General features: G+C 38.9%; 2 protein-coding genes across 2 annotated transcripts in view; both read right to left on the minus strand.

Annotated features, from left to right (window-relative positions):
• Positions 1-15,399, minus strand: part of LOC103391545 (titin-like) — a 180,669-nt gene that overhangs the window by 96,860 nt on the left and 68,410 nt on the right. The window contains 16 exon segments of the mRNA XM_025063701.1: positions 155-199; positions 1,259-1,372; positions 1,567-1,677; positions 2,104-2,203; positions 6,892-7,769; positions 7,920-9,812; positions 10,022-10,102; positions 10,918-11,262; positions 12,041-12,151; positions 12,326-12,454; positions 12,663-13,181; positions 13,281-13,508; positions 13,696-13,761; positions 13,856-13,933; positions 14,588-14,662; positions 14,858-14,929. Of these exon segments, the coding sequence (XP_024919469.1) occupies positions 155-199; positions 1,259-1,372; positions 1,567-1,677; positions 2,104-2,203; positions 6,892-7,769; positions 7,920-9,812; positions 10,022-10,102; positions 10,918-11,262; positions 12,041-12,151; positions 12,326-12,454; positions 12,663-13,181; positions 13,281-13,508; positions 13,696-13,761; positions 13,856-13,933; positions 14,588-14,662; positions 14,858-14,929 (4,845 nt within the window).
• On the minus strand, positions 1,684-5,566 carry LOC112488278 (uncharacterized). Its single transcript, XM_025063670.1, has 2 exons — positions 4,646-5,566; positions 1,684-4,591 (listed from the first exon to the last, which is right to left on the minus strand). The coding sequence occupies exons 1-2, from the start codon at positions 5,189-5,191 to the stop codon at positions 1,904-1,906; spliced, it is 3,234 nt and encodes a 1,077-aa protein (XP_024919438.1). The 5' UTR covers positions 5,192-5,566; the 3' UTR covers positions 1,684-1,903.

A 15,399-nucleotide genomic window follows, 5' to 3' on the forward strand; every position in this document is an offset into this window, starting at 1 on the left:
TTCGCTTGCATAAAAACTTGCAACACTATTTCACAGCATGCAATTTTGAAGGGACAGACCTACATTTAGCTTAAGTTCTACATGTTTCTTTACTTTTCTTTTCTTTTTAAGTTGTCAGCAATGGTGTGACGTGAACAGTATTCAGTGTTCTTACCTTTCTTGACTCCTCCTGGTGCTTGGACGGGACCTTTGGCTTCATCTAACGAAAAGAAGTTTAAGTTTAGAAAGTTGCAAAAAAAAAGCAGAACATGTTTGGATTTTACAAACAACGGCCAAGGAGAACTTTCAACAAAACAAAACAAAAATTTCGAAAAGTGATTAAGATCAAACTAGGTGATGACTTAGTGAAGAAAAAGGTGTGATAAATGAAGTAAGTAATGTTATCAGAAATCAATGACTAAGGAAGAACAAAACAACACACACAACAAAAAAGATTTTCCAGAAAAAAAAAGATTTTCCAAAAAAAAAAAGATTTGACAAAATGTCCATCTGTGTCTGTTAAACAAAATGACAGACACATATGCTTTATTAATACTTCATGAATAAAGAGGTAATTAGGAAATTTAAAAAAAAAAAAAAAGTGCTTTATTAATACTTTATGAATAAAGAGGTAATTAGGATATTAAAAAAAAAAATTGCCACTGGAAGTTTTTTTTCTCAACTTGCACCCAGTACCCATTCTGTCCCTGAATTATTGCTGTAAATTGCTCTTAATTTCTCTAAACATTCCTGTAACTTTGTACGTTATGGTATAGTTCTTGGTACTGTCCTCCTCTCAATGTACACTACTCTCCCTAATTCCCAATACTGTTCTGGTAACTTTCCTTAATTCCTAGCACAGAAACCACATCTTTCCCATCCTCTTTTTTCTGTACAGCTTCTGTAACGGTTCCTACTTCGTTGTAGGGTTCATCTAAGTGTACCACAATCTTGGTTTCTGTAACTGTTTTAAAGGACAGGCACAGTTACTGCAACTTTGCTATATTCCTGGTATAATTACAGTTCTGTTACTATTCCTAATTATCTCAATCTTGCCTCAATCTAGCTGAGCAGTTGCTGTATATGTCTCCAATTCCTAGTACAGTCACACCCGTATAGTTTCCGTAACTATCATGTATTTCCGTGTTAGTTCCTGTAACTATCCCTTATTGTCTGTATGTTGTCTGTAAATGCGCCAAAATTCTGGCAGTTCCTCAATTCCTCTGTGCAATTTGCGCAGCTCTCCTTATTTCTTGTTACAATTTCTGCAGTGGGATACCTGGCTTTGTTTCTTCTGGTGGAGTCACTATCTTCTCCAACGTCTTGACTCTGTCAGTAATATCTGTCGGTTTAGCAGTTTCTTCAACTTGTACGGCAGCAGGAACTTCTCTTGCTTGAAAATTAAAGTATGACAAAAAAAGAATTCAAAACAATGCCAAATGCTAAAGGCCAGTTCTGCTGGGGTTTTTTTTTTCCCACGGTGAAGTTGGGGGAAGAATATGTTTGTTTGTTTATTTCAAGATTCAAGAGTGACATTTTTTTATCAATGTCAGGTGAAATAAGAGAAACGAAAAGTGCTAAACAAACCGTGAGGGGAATTGCTACCTGGTTCAGGAGCAGCTGGTGTTACAACCAGTCCCTTGGGCTCTGGTGCCTGTGCAGTTGGTGCAGTTGGTGGAGACACCTTCTCCTCTGCAACTAAAATCAAATCATACAACAATCAGAGCAACATAAAAAAATGGTGTGGTCTGACAGTGAGGCATGCAGAGATATTAGAGCAAAGAAAAGTTTGGTGGTTGAAAGATGTGCCAGAAGGAAGATCCTGATACGTGTTTGTGCAGCAACACAAACTCAACGGACAAAATTAGTTGAAAGAACAAGAACGCGTTCTCAGACGCTGTGCAGGGCAAGAAAACAGACATCTTCAAACATGATGTGTGCTGTGACATGGAAGTGCTCTGGGAAAAAAAAAAACAGTTAAATATCTTAAAACCTCTTGGAGAAAACAATGGAAACAGAAAGTGTGATTACCAAGTGTGGTGGCCAATGCCAAAAAAACAAAACAAGACAGCAACAAAAGAAAGAAGTCGTGCTCAGTGACACAGATATAACGTCTCTGTGTACCTCCGGATGATTGTTCTGCTTTCAGAGACAACTGTCTGGTCTCAGGCACTGAGTGAAGTCCTGGAGGTTCTTCATCTTCTCTGGTTAATCTCTGAACATTCTGTGGTGGGAATTCATAATTCTCTTCCCAAACTTCTGGAGCGTGGGATTTGTGGTGTGTGGTCTTTGTCTGAATGATATTTGCTTTGGGCATTTCTGTTACTGAAGGTTCAACGGGCTTTGCTTTTGTTGACACTTTGTATTTTTTGGATATCTCATCTTTCATTTCTTCCTGAGCTGTTAGATGTTTTCCTGTTACTGCTTCTGTCTGTTTTTCAGATGTGGGTAGTTGTTCTGAAACACTGCCCTCCCCCAATGAATCCAATTCTGTTGCTAAACTCAGTGGCTGCTTTTGTACTTGTTTCTCATGAATCTTTATGTTCTGGGGCTTTGGTCTAGATTTCTCCAGAGTTTTATCACTTATTTGGTCAGTTTTTGAGTGGCCTTTCTTTACGGAATCGCTAGGTCTCTTATCAACAACATCGAGTATTTGAACACTTTCTTGCAGCAGAATCTCTTTCACTTCACATTCTACCGGTTTGTCAGAAACAAGACTATCTGGCAACTGAAACGTACTTGTCCGTGAAGCACTTCTGTCTAAGATCATTTCTGGTTCAGTATTTGGAGTAACAGAAGGTCTCTTTTTTTCTCTCGATAATGTGTCAGCCACAGATTCTGGAGTTTTACCAACATTCTCCAATTTTTGGGTCGAAATCGCAATGTTATCCCCGGAAGCCTCCAAAATCGGGAGAGCTTCTCTAACACAAGCCCGAGATTTTAAATCTTTATTTTCAACCAAAAGATGTTGCTCAAATGGTACCTCCATTACTGGAGCAACTGAACCAAATTTCTCCACATGTTCTGATTTACTGTACGTTTCAGATGGTGTAGCCGTATCATCTACCACTGCAGTTAGTGTAGACTGTGGTGTGATGTTTGCATCTTGCACTTCTTTTAGCTTCTCCAACGGAATATCCTTTGTCTCTACATCTCTAACCTTGAGATCTTCTAACGCAGCGTCTCTGTCCTTCAACAACTGAGATCTTACCGGAGCAACATCAACGTCAGAAGCCAGCGAAAAGCTACTTTCTGCTTCTTTCTGCCGTGTGTCTGTTACCAAGGTCACAGGTGACTTATAATCATCTTTGACTAGGACTATTTCTGACTGAAATTCTTCAAGGGAAACTTTTAAATCATCGGCTGTTTTCTTCACTGTTGGTTTCGCCGACTGAATGCCCCTCGTCTCTACTTCTGTCTTTGTCCTATCAAAAGGCGTACCACTGAGTTGGGGTTTAAAGATGGCCTCCTCTGGATGACTTTTTGACATTCTTGTTTTAACATTTTTGGCTGTGGTTTCTGATATTTCTTTAGCTGTTTGAGGTTGTGAAGTCTCTTCAGTTTTTATCGCCTCAGTTACTAGACAACCTTTTGCTTTTCTTTCATCTTGTTTCTGGTTGGATTCTTCGGACTTAAAGTGAAGATCTTGAGTGTTATAATTTTCTAAAGTGACCTCTGGTGCTTTCAGTTGATATAAAACGCTGTCTTCTCCTTTAAGACTCACTTGGTTTGGTTCTATTAAATCTTGATATTGGTCTTTGGGTTCCAGTTGTTTGATCCTTATTTCTTCTTTTATCAATCCCGAGGCAACTCCAGGTTTATCATATATCTCATAAAAGTCCCTTTTAATTGACATCACCTCATCGGTTTCAGATTTTGCCTGTCCTTCCAATACCTGCATTGATGTTTCTGCTTTCACTTCTGTTGCAGATACTCTTGAAAACTTTTCTTTATCCTGGTCCTCATCCGTTTGGATGTCTTCACCCAAAGAGACTCTGTCATCTTGAAGTTGGACTACACTTGTCTCAGACTCAAAAGACAGAGGTCTTACTTCACTCTTTTTAGAAGGTTTTAATTTCTTTGCCTTCGTATCTTTGGTCAAAATTTCCGCTTCTTCAAACATGGGTTCTTCGGTTGTGGTTTCCTTCAAAGCATCATTCTTCTTTAGCACATCAGTCTCTGTTTTTGTCGATGTCAAATCTCCGCTGTGCTTTTGTCTGCTTGTTGTTTTTGTATCCGCGCTGCGTTTGTCTTCTGCCCTTACTTTCCCTGGCTCTGGTTGTTCCGGTTCATCTTTAGCACTAACAACTTCAGACTTTCTTATTACATTTGTCAAAGGCGGCTCTGGAATCGTACTTTTGATTAGTTCCAGTTTGGGCTCTGTTAAAGTAGTCACAGTTCCGAAATCATGCTTGACTTTCTCAATTTTTGACAATTTTTCTATTGGGAATGCGCGCTCTTCTTGTCTTTTTTCTAATTTCTGGGCATTATCTTCTATCTGCTTTGACTTTGTTTGGTCCTTTTGTATTATCTTGTCTTCTGTCATAGCTGCTTTCTCTTCTCTAGTTGTAGATTTTATTTTAAGAGTTTCCTCAGGTCCGACACTGTCAACCTTCTTCCAATTGTCCTGCATCTCAAGAGTTTCCTCAGGTCCGACAGTGTCAACCTTCTTCCAATTGTCCTGCATCTCCTTTTTATCTAGGGATAACACGTTGCTAATTTCTTTAATTGGAACATCCTTTTGTTTTGTTGGTCCAACATCTTTGTCATCAGATTCAATTATTACAATTTGTTGTGGGACATCAGTCTCAATAATTGTATCTGTTTTTACACTTGGAGCTTTTTTAACTGCCTTTTCTGACTGCTTCACTTCTTCAACAGATTCACTCACTGCCACTTTAACCAATTTGGTTTGTTTTTGTCTCTCATTTGAGGACTTTGGTTTCTTTGAAATAGTGTTCTTATCAGTTGGTACCACGACCATTTCTTTAGTTTCTAAGACCTTTTCAGATATCTGCTGAGATTGTTTGAAAGTTTCTTCTGGTAAAGGTGGAACTGAAACATCTGTTTTAGTTGTTTCTTCTTCCGCTTTTGCTTGTTTCAGATAAACAGCTTTGGATGTTAGATCTTTCTCCAGAGGTTCAGTGATTTTATGTTCTTCAGCATACACTGTTTTGCTTTCAGCGATTTGTCTTTCGTTAGATGCCGGCATTTTCTCTTCTACCACTGAAGTAACTCCAAACTCTTTGGTTTCTGAGAGCTCCTTATTTGCCACTCTTTCTTCAGTCACATCTGAAACTTTAACTTTTTGTTTATTAGTATTTTCTTCAGCTTTTGTGTGTTTAAGAGAAACAGTTTCAGAAGGTAGATCTCTAACTGTTCTGTCATCGATCTCCAGAGGTTTTGGGATTTTACGTCTTTTGGGATGAACTAATTTGGTTTCTGCCTTTTTTATTTCGTTAGATGCTGGCACTTTCTCTTCTTCAACTGAAGAAATGCCAAACTCTTTGGTTTCTGAGAGCTGTCTATTTGCCACTGTTTCTTCAGTCACGTTTGTAACTTCAGTTTTTGTGTGTCTCAGAGAAGCAACTTTGATTTGTAACTTCTTCAGCTTTTGTGTGTCTTAGAGAAGCAACTTTGGAAGTTAGATCTTCCACCGTTGTGTCAACGGTCTCTGGAAGTTTTGTGATATGGGGGTCTTGCGCATTTACTAATTTTCTTTCCATCTTTTGTAATTTGTTCAATTTTGGAATTGTATCTTCTTCAGCTGAAGCAACGCCACGCTCTTTGGTTTCTAATAACTCTGTGTGTACCACTTTTGGTTTTGGTGACAATTTCTCGGCAACATCTGTAACTTCAACATTTCTATTACATGTTTCTTTTGCAGTTTTAGCCTGTTTAAGCGAATATACAGAGTCACATACTTTTTCAGATGTTACTTTTAGAGGAGAAACTTCAACTGTACTAGTATTTACTTGTTCTACCATCATTTTTGTCATTATCTGTTGAGGTTCCTTTGGATGAATTGTCAAAGTTTGTTGATCATGTTCACGTGAACCTCCTCTGGCTGAACATGACTGAACTCTGTCAATTTGATCTTCAATACTTGTGGATTCAGGTTGTTCACGTGCTTGTTTTAATACTTTTGATAGTGTTTCCTCATTTGGTGCTAAGATGACGTCTGAAGGTGTTTTTTGTTCTTTTAAATCTCCTCCTAGAATTGCTAATTGAACATTACTTTCTTTAGTTTGATCTTTAGGTATGCTAACCTGTAGCTTCTCATCTTCCCTTGATATCTGGATAGGTTTACTTTGATGATGTTCTTGAGATTCACCTCGGGCTTCACGGACATTTTGTTTCTCTATATCTTTTGGAGCTGCTGGATGTTTTCTGCCTTTTGGATCTCCTGTGGTTTCTATCTGCTTTCGAGTTTTCTCTTCACCTCTTGTTTTCAGGACAGTGTGTTTAGGACACTCTTCACTTCCATGCCAAGTTTCCTTTTGTTTATCTTCATGCTGAACAGTCTCTTCTCTATTCCCTACAATTCTGATGGTTTTCTGGTCTTGCTGAGAAACAAGTTTTCTTTCTGTTATTTTGTCGTATGGTCTTGTATTGTCTTCATCTTTCGGTGTCACGACAACATTGTCTGTTTCTGAACGTTTTTCAGGTACTATTTTGAGAAAGCCTTCTAGCAAAGGTTCAACCAAAACACTACTTTGACATGTTCCTTTAAGGGGAGAACTTTTAACCAGCAGATCTTTCACTGTGCTGACCTTTACTTGGTCTCGTTCAACCGATATTTGGACAGGTTTTTGTCCAGGTTCATGAACAGAAACTGTTACAAGTTTGGTTTTTTTCTTTTCATTTTCTTCAGGAAAACTACCACCAAATAATTTCACTGTTTCAGAATACATTTTCTTCAGGAAAACTTCCACCAAATAATTTCACTGTTTCAGAATCATCCTGAGTCGTTGCTTCAGTTGATGAAGTGGTTTCATCCACGGCCACATTTGATTTTAGTCTCTTCTTTTTTGATTTTAAACCTTTATCTTTATCAGTTGGCGTTGAAACGAACGGTTTCGTTTTTGAGGCATCTTCACGTGTTACTTCAAGTCCATGTCTTTCAGATGTCTCCTGACATGTTTTCAGTTCTTTTAAACTTGTAATTTTGTTTGGATTTTGTTCTATTTCCTCTAAAAATGTAAAACCGGTCATATCTGTTCCCTCATCTCTGTATTGCTTTTGTACAATTTCTCCAGCTTTTTCATGTTTCCTTGATACGGTTACCTCAGTCCAGTCTTGAACCATCTGAGGATTTACCAGCTGTGTCTCCTGAGGAATAGTTTGGACAGAAACATCCACACCAGTGATTTTTCTTCCAATGGTCTGATCAGATTCTTCTGTATCCACTCTGACATTTACATCAACAATTTCTGCATCAGCATCTCGGACAGAAAACCTGTCCTTATTAGATTTGTGTACTCTGAGCTGTTCCTGAACTTCCTTTCCATCAAATGTCCTCTCTGTCCTGAAAGACTTCTCTTTAGATTGAAGAATAAGTTTGGTTTCAGGTCCCTGCATATTTGAACCATCAGTAACAGAATTATCACCACTATCTTCAGACATTATCGTCTGATCATATCTGACATATTTGGCCATGGGTTCTCCTTCATCCTTCTCGTAAAGTGTGCCACTTGTCTGGCCCTCGACCTTCTCCTTTTTCAAAAGAACTTTTGTTATCTTCTCAGCTCCTGCTGGTTTTTGCGCTCCTACAGGACCAGTTCTGGCCCCTTTTGAGGACAGAAAACTTAATGAGTCGAAGAAAAGGTGCCATATTGCGGCACCAAGGTGTTAGTAAACAAAGAATTGCACAAAAAAGAATTGGAGTTAAAGATGACAAAGAGACTATAAGTAATTGAGAAGAGGCGCTTTTTTTGTACCTTTTTCTGGTGGTTTTTCGTTGATCTGGACCTGAGTGTCAGCAGGTAGAGTAAGACTGGCCTCAGCTTTATCTTCTGTTTCTTTAGAGATAATTAAGTTTGTGTTTAAAACAAGATATTTAGGAGACAAAAAAGAGATTTTTTTTTCAAAGGGATGAAAAAGGCACTCCCTTAGAAAAAGCAGAAACATGTACGGATATATATATATTGATGGGGCTGAAATGACTAATGATGATGATGATCCTTGCTGTACGTTTTTAAAAAAAGAGATGAAGAAAAGATAAGAAGATTGAGATGTTTTCTCTGTACCTCTTGGTCCAGACTTTGGAGGACACAACTGTTTCCACTCCTGTTCTGAAGGTTTCACATCTTCTTTTGGCTTTTCGTCAACAAAAACATCCTTCTTCATCTTTTGGTTTGCTTCTTCGTCAGCTTTTACAGTGACTGGTTTAGGCTCAGTGTCTAGTCTGGTTACCGCCTGAAACTCAACATCTATTACTGACTCTTCGAATTGGATCTGGCTGTCAGGATGGGGTTTTTCGCTCAATTTGGCTTTCAGAGCTATCTTATCGGGTTGTTGTGTCTTTCTCTCTTGTTTGTTAACCAAATCCTTTGCTTTGACTTGATCTTCTGACGCAGGTTTCAGACTTTGGTTTGTTGTTTTTAGTTCAGAGATATTCTTAGCTACCTTCAGATTATCTATGGACTCTTCAGGTCCTTTAGATTTCGGTTTTTCGGTCACCGTCTCTCGAGGAGCATCAGATATCTCATTAGATTTTAACTTCTTTTCCACTGCTACCTTTTTCTTCTCTAGTTCTTTTGGTTTGATCTGTTTGATTACTGAATCTTTTGTTTTGACTTGATCTTCTGATGCCGGTTTCAGACTTTGTTTTGTTGTTTTTAGTTCAGGGATATTCTCAGCTACCTTCAGATTATCTATGGACTCTTCAAGTCCTTTAGGTTTCGGTTTTTCAGTCACTGTCTTGCTTATAGCTTTAGCCGTCTCATCAAATTTGAACTTCTTTTCTACTTTTACATTTTCCTTGTCTGGTTCTTGTGGTTTGATTTGGTCTTCTGCTCCCTGTTTTGATTGATCAACACTATCAACAGCTACCTTCAACTCCTTTTGCTCATTGGGTTTAGATTTGACCTGCTCTGAATATGTCTCTTTAGATTTTAGAATTTCCTTTTCAACTTCTTGCTTCCTTTCTGACTCTTTTGGTTTGAGCTGACCTTTAGGTTCAGCTTCAGGTTGTAATTTTGGCTTGGGTTTACCAATAGTCTTTTCTGTTTCACGTATTGTTTCTTCTAGCTTAGTTGGCTCATCTTTGGCTTGGACTATGGTCTGCTCCAGTTTTTCAAATTCTCCAGGACTTTTCTCTGCCTTAATCTTGACTTCGGTCAAACCCTGAGATTTTTTCCTAGACTCAACACTGATTAAACCTGAAGTCAGTTCAGTTCTATCTGCCTCTTGTTCAGTTTCTTTGTCTAAACTCTTGTGAACTTCTATTTTAGCTCTGACTCTTATTTCTTTTCTTTTGTCTCTTTTGTTTTTTTGAGTGCCAGTTTCTTTTGAAGAAAGGTCATGACTGACTGATGTGACAATAGTACTGTCCTCCCTTTCCCCATCAATGTCCCATACTGGAGACTCAACTGCCATGATTACAACAGAGTCAGTAACAGAAATCTTTGTTTCAGACTCAGACCTATCTTGAGTTTTGCTCAAAGAAGCCACTTCCTTCTCATACAAAAATCTGGTTTGTTCTTCAGCGATCTGTTTGTGTTCACAGAGAATTAGTTCTTCTTTCTCCAAGCTGGGAACCTCTCTCTCCACATTACGGAAAATGTCCTGTTTCTCCTGAGGTTCTTCACTCTTCGTGATATTCACAGACACTGGTTGATTTTAAGAAGAAGGCGTCATGTAATGGCGCCAAGATGTGACAATAAAACAGAGTAAGTGAGTTTTAGAGACAAGACATAGGTTTAAGAGATGTTGATAACCCACCTTTGGTGTGTTATCAGGTTAAAACTTCTCATTAAAACGAGGTTAAGTAAAAGACGTTAACGACATCATCATCCTGGACATTTCTGAGTGTCTGTACCTTTTCCTGGAACAACGGCTTTTTTCTCCGCTGCCATCTTTTCCTCAGCCTCAGTCTTCTCCGTCTTCACCCTCTCTTTGTCTTTTAAAGAAGGACAAGAGAACAAAAAAACAAATGACGAAAAATCAACAACAATTAAGATGTAAGAAAATGTAACAATGTAAAAACAATAAAAACGTAAGAATGTAAAAACACAACAGAACACAATGGCACAAGACGTTGAAGAAAAAGAAGGGAGGAAGAATAAAAAGAAGAATTCTTTGTGTAGGTGTGGCAAGTCTTGATGACATCAAGTGAGCACTTGATGTCATCAAGACTTGATGGTGATACTTGACTCATAAGATAAATACTTTAATACATTTTAATAATAAGGCTATAATCACATTTTCTCAAATTTTCAAATTTTAATCATCTAAAATTTAAACCTTAATTTAAATTAAAACAGCAGGATTTCCCGCTTAGGATAAATTCTAGACACAATGTGGACTCACAATGGCAGATCACTTTGTTATATTGTGGGCCTGCCCCCTTGTTCAACTATACTAGTACTAATTTGCCAGAGAAATATGGTTTGTGCTGGTCTAGAAGTTGATCTTTTTGTTACGCTGTATCTGGGTAAATTTGCTCTGCCCTAGCAATGTCATCAGCATTTTTGTTACGCTGTATCTGGGTAAAATCTTTATAAAGGACTGTTGGCTGCTAGCAAGAAAGCCATAACACCATGACTTAGTTAATACATTTGTGATTTACACATTTATATACAGTATATACTGTATATATATTTGGTTATATTTGTAGTGGTTTTTTTTTTTTTTTTGCTCTGCCCTAGCAATGTCATCAGCACTAAATGTTGCTGACATCAAAACAGAAAAAAAGAAGTTCTGTCTCATTGGTACCTTTGAGGATAATTCCTGGTACCTCCTCCTTTTTAGGCTTAGCTTTAGGTTCTGCCTTTGGTGGAGGAACAGAAACCTTCTCTTGTTTCTTTTCTTCTTCAACTACTTGCTGAGGAACCTTTACAGAATCCTCCTCAGGTACTTCCTCTTTCTTAGGAGGTTTTTCCAAAGCCTCCTTCATCACTTTTCTTTCAGGCACAGAAACTTCTTTCTGGACCATCTGTGGAAGTTTCTTCTTTTTCTCTACTGTCTCCGGAGGTTCCGTTTCAGTCACAGTTTTGATCACCTTAGGTACTGTTTTGGCAGGACGTTCTTCAAGAGCTGGTTCAGGTTTGGTTTTCGGAGCTTTAAGAGGGTTTAACACAAAGACATGCACAAGAAATGACCTCAGACAAAAAGAAGAAGACGAAGAAGAAGAAGAAGAAGAAATTGTGCTAACGCACCAAGAGTGTAAGATTCAAAGTGACACGAGCAGATCAGTTCAATTAAAACGCGCTGAGCTTTTTGTCCTCAATATAAATAAATCAATATATGGTTTAATCAATAGTTGGAGTGGCTGCATGTTGTCTCACGACCCATAAGTTGAGAATCACTGCATTATGTATAGTCCTGTAACTCTAAATTGGTAAAACCCTACTGGTAAACTTAACATGACAATAGAAATCATACTGATTATGATACTAAGGTTTGATAATTAATATGGTGCAGCCAGGTTTCCATAATAAATATGGGAACTACTTTCCTCTGAGCTTTAAAATGAACTAAAGTGTTTCCTGATGTTTCTGTGACTCCTTGTATCACAACACCCTAGAGAAGAAAGTTTAAATCATTCCTACTCAAAGTGGGAATGTAAGGTTTAAGTCTCACTCATAAAAATGGTGAAATGCATTGCATTGTCTTTATACTGATTCCTCAAAGACAGATATTATTCAAGAGACAGAGTTCAAATTAGACAAGTCTATGTCTAACAAATTAACCAACCCTGTGGCCAAATGGATTAGGTAGGCTTAAAGAGAACATTAGTCTAAGCAGTTTCGGGTTGCCAAGAATTGGAAATTGGGCCAGGCACCAATTGGGTTAATGTAGTAATCCTCGCTTGTTTCAGTAAACAACACAAAAGTACCTTCAACTTCCTTCACTGCTGCTTCCACTTCTACCGGAACAACCTTGACAGCAGCTGCTGGAGCTACTGCTGATTTCTTGACTTCTTCTAGATGTTTTCTCTCCACAGGAACTTTAAAGAGCATCATTCGCACATGTTACGTTTAAGAAAAGACTGATTCTACAGGAAGCTTCACTCTATCGAGCGCAAGTTTAGACAAGACAAAACAGAAGACATTATGCGGAAGATAAAGAGTTACAGCCTAAACAGCTGCAATTTGGAAGTGCAGACGGAACTTCTAGGTACCTTTAGCTGCTGCTGGTGCTGCCGGCTTTTTCTTTGGTACTTCTTCTTCTTTCACCTCTTCTTTTTGCACCTTTTGTGGAACGGCAGACGGGGGGACTACCACCTCCTTCTTGCCTGGTGGTTCAGGTTCTTTAAGAAATCATGTCATTTGTAAAGAGAAACAGAAAAACATGTATCAAAAAAAAAAAAGGAAAGTGGCTGTTATTTTACAGCTATTAAAAGAGTAGAATGAGATAAAAGTTCACACAAAGACACATTTTAGAAGAAAGTAAAGACATGTGGACGTTAAAGAAAAGTTGAAGATTAAGGAGCAGTGCCTCCATCACAGCAGCTGTACCTTTCTTTGAAGGTTCCTTTGGTACAAGCTTCTCCTCTGCTTTGATCTTTGCTTCTGTTTTTGATGGCTTCAATTTCTTGGCTTCAGGCTCAGGTTTGGAAGGCACCGCTGTTTCCAGAGCTTCAGGCTTTGTGGCCACAGCTTCAGGGTTTGTGACCACAGCTTCGGGCTTTGTGACCACAGCTTCGGGTTTTGTGACCACAGCTTTGGGTTTTGTGACCACAGCTTCAGGTTTTGTGACCACAGCTTCAGGTTTTGTGACCACAGCTTCAGGCTTTGTGGCCACAGCTTCGGGCTTTGTGACCACAGCTTCGGGTTTTGTGACCACAACTTCAGGCTTTGTGACCACAGCTTCAGGCTTTGTGGCCACAGCTTGAAGCTTTGTGACCACAGCTTCAGGCTTAGTGACCACAGCTTCAGGCTTATGGACCACTTCTTTAGGTTTGAGTTTTTCTGGTTCTGGCTCAGTTACTGCTGACGGCTCAGGCTGGACCTTTGCCAGCTTTGGTTTTGCAGGTTCTTCAAAGACACATAGAGAGTCAAAGATTCGCTTCCAGGGTTAGAAGCTGCACAAACATGCGGGCAAACAACACAGAACAAACACAATTAAGTAAATACCTTTTGTGGAAGGTGGAGTAGCTTCTTTCTTCTCCAGCGCTGGCTTAGCTTCGGGTTTCTGCTCAGTCTTTGAAGGTTTGGGTTGAGGTTCTGTCTTGGGAACTGGCACAGCTTTAGGTTTAGCCTCAGCTTTAGGTTTAGCTTCAGCTTTAGGTTCAGGTTCAGGTTCTGGTGTGGCTTTAGGGGCCACTTTTTTAGGCTCTGCTGGCATCTGAGGTTTTGCCTCATCTTCAAGTGAAAGAAGATTGGCTAACGTTAGGATGAAGTGATATTGTAAGAATGGGGAGCACAGCTAGGGGCTAGAAGAGTCAAAAGCGCAAGAAGGAGCTGACGTGAAGGGGAGAAGGACAAACAGGTGACGAAAATATGAAGAGGTAAGAAAATATGAAGCGCGATGCAGGGAACAAAAATATACCTTTGCTCGGCACCAGAGGCTTTTTGTCAGATGGAGCAGCACTGGGCTTCTTCACCTCCTCTGGTTCTTTGAAGAGACATTCAGACACAGGGAAATGAAGACCACATTTCTAAGTTCTAAATGTAGATTAACACATGATTATCATCATCTGCATCTGTACCTGTGACTGGTGGAACTCCCTTCTTCTCAGGAACTAATTTCACAGCAACAATTTCCTCCATAGGCTCCTTCTTAACTTCTTTATTCCGATTTTTTTTTGGACAGTGAAAGAAAGAGTTTAGGAGATTATTTCATCTGAGGTTCTGACAGTACTCATCAGTACTGTACTGACTGTGCTATTAGGCATAATCAGTACTGTACTGACTGTGCTATTAGTGCACTGACAATTGAAGACAGATATGTCAAACTCAAGGCCAGTTAGCTGAATCCGACACGCCACATACAGTCATTTTATGTGGCCCATTAGAGGTTAACATGGCATATCCATATGCACTGGACTGGATCAGTGGATGTTAATCCAGTAAGGACTGCAAGTTAGTCTGTGTTTTAAGTCTCGCCCCTTGCCCCTGCTTTTGAAGTTCATTCACAAAATAGCAAAATAAAATACCAAAAAGAAATTTGAATAAACTGCCCTCCTCAGTAGACAGCTGCTAATTCACTGATTTACTGAGCTTATATCAGTCGCAGAGACTAATACCAACAGTTAGTAAATTAGTGCTGTTTTAACTTAGGTCTATCCTTGATACTCAAAGACCAGTAAGCACCTCAAAAACACGAGGTAAGATCACAAGGTTAAGATTAAGAGACAAATGGGAGATACATGTTTCTCTCTCAGACAAACACACAGAGTTACAAGGTTAACTATCACAATAATGGTCATCATCGCCGGTACCTTCAGGAGCTGGAGTTGGCTTCTTTACAGCTGCTCTGTGCTTTTCTTCAAGCCTTTTCTCTGCGTCTTTCAGAACTTTTGAAAACACAAGGTTGTTATTCTCACCGTACAGACGACCTTAACATGTGTTTGTGATTGAGCGGCGAAAGAAACAAAAAAGCTCAGCCGAAGAACAAAAGAAGATGCTGAAGAAAAGTTTTCCATCAGTGCAATAAAAAGATGGTGGAGCTGAGCAGCAGTAGCAGAAGAAAGGAGATCGGATGTTCTTACCTTTGGTGGGTGTTTCCTCCCTCATTTCAATTCTTTGTGTTTCCACCGTTTCCTCAACCAGAACTTTCTCAACTGCAGAAGGAAAATAGAGGAAAAAGGGAGAGTTCGAAACAATCTTCAGCATCTTTTTTTTCTCGTGTGCATGTATAGATAGATAGAAACATGCTAGTAGTTTGATCTTTGCTGGTGATCAGTGCTATTATTAGTAAATGGTTTAATAACTCCTGTCATATTTTGCACCATACTGTGAGTGTAGCATAAACCAAAATCTCTCACAAAACTATTTGTAATTTGAAAAAAAAAAAAAAACACCAAAATCTCTCACAAAACTATTTGGAATTTGAGTGGAGTTTGACGGATCATAACATATTGTCCAATGCAATCCAAAAAAAAACCCAGCTTGATTAAGTGTGGTGTGAATTATATGTGATCATAATATTGGCTGTTATTTTTAATTCTCGGTCTCGTTCTTAGAAATGTGGTTAATAAACCATGGTCCCTCAACCCTGGATTTCCATAAAAACAATTCATATTGTTGCCAA

This window comes from Cynoglossus semilaevis, chromosome 16, assembly GCF_000523025.1.
Source record: "Cynoglossus semilaevis isolate Cse_v1.0 chromosome 16, Cse_v1.0, whole genome shotgun sequence".
NCBI lineage: Eukaryota > Metazoa > Chordata > Actinopteri > Pleuronectiformes > Cynoglossidae > Cynoglossus > Cynoglossus semilaevis.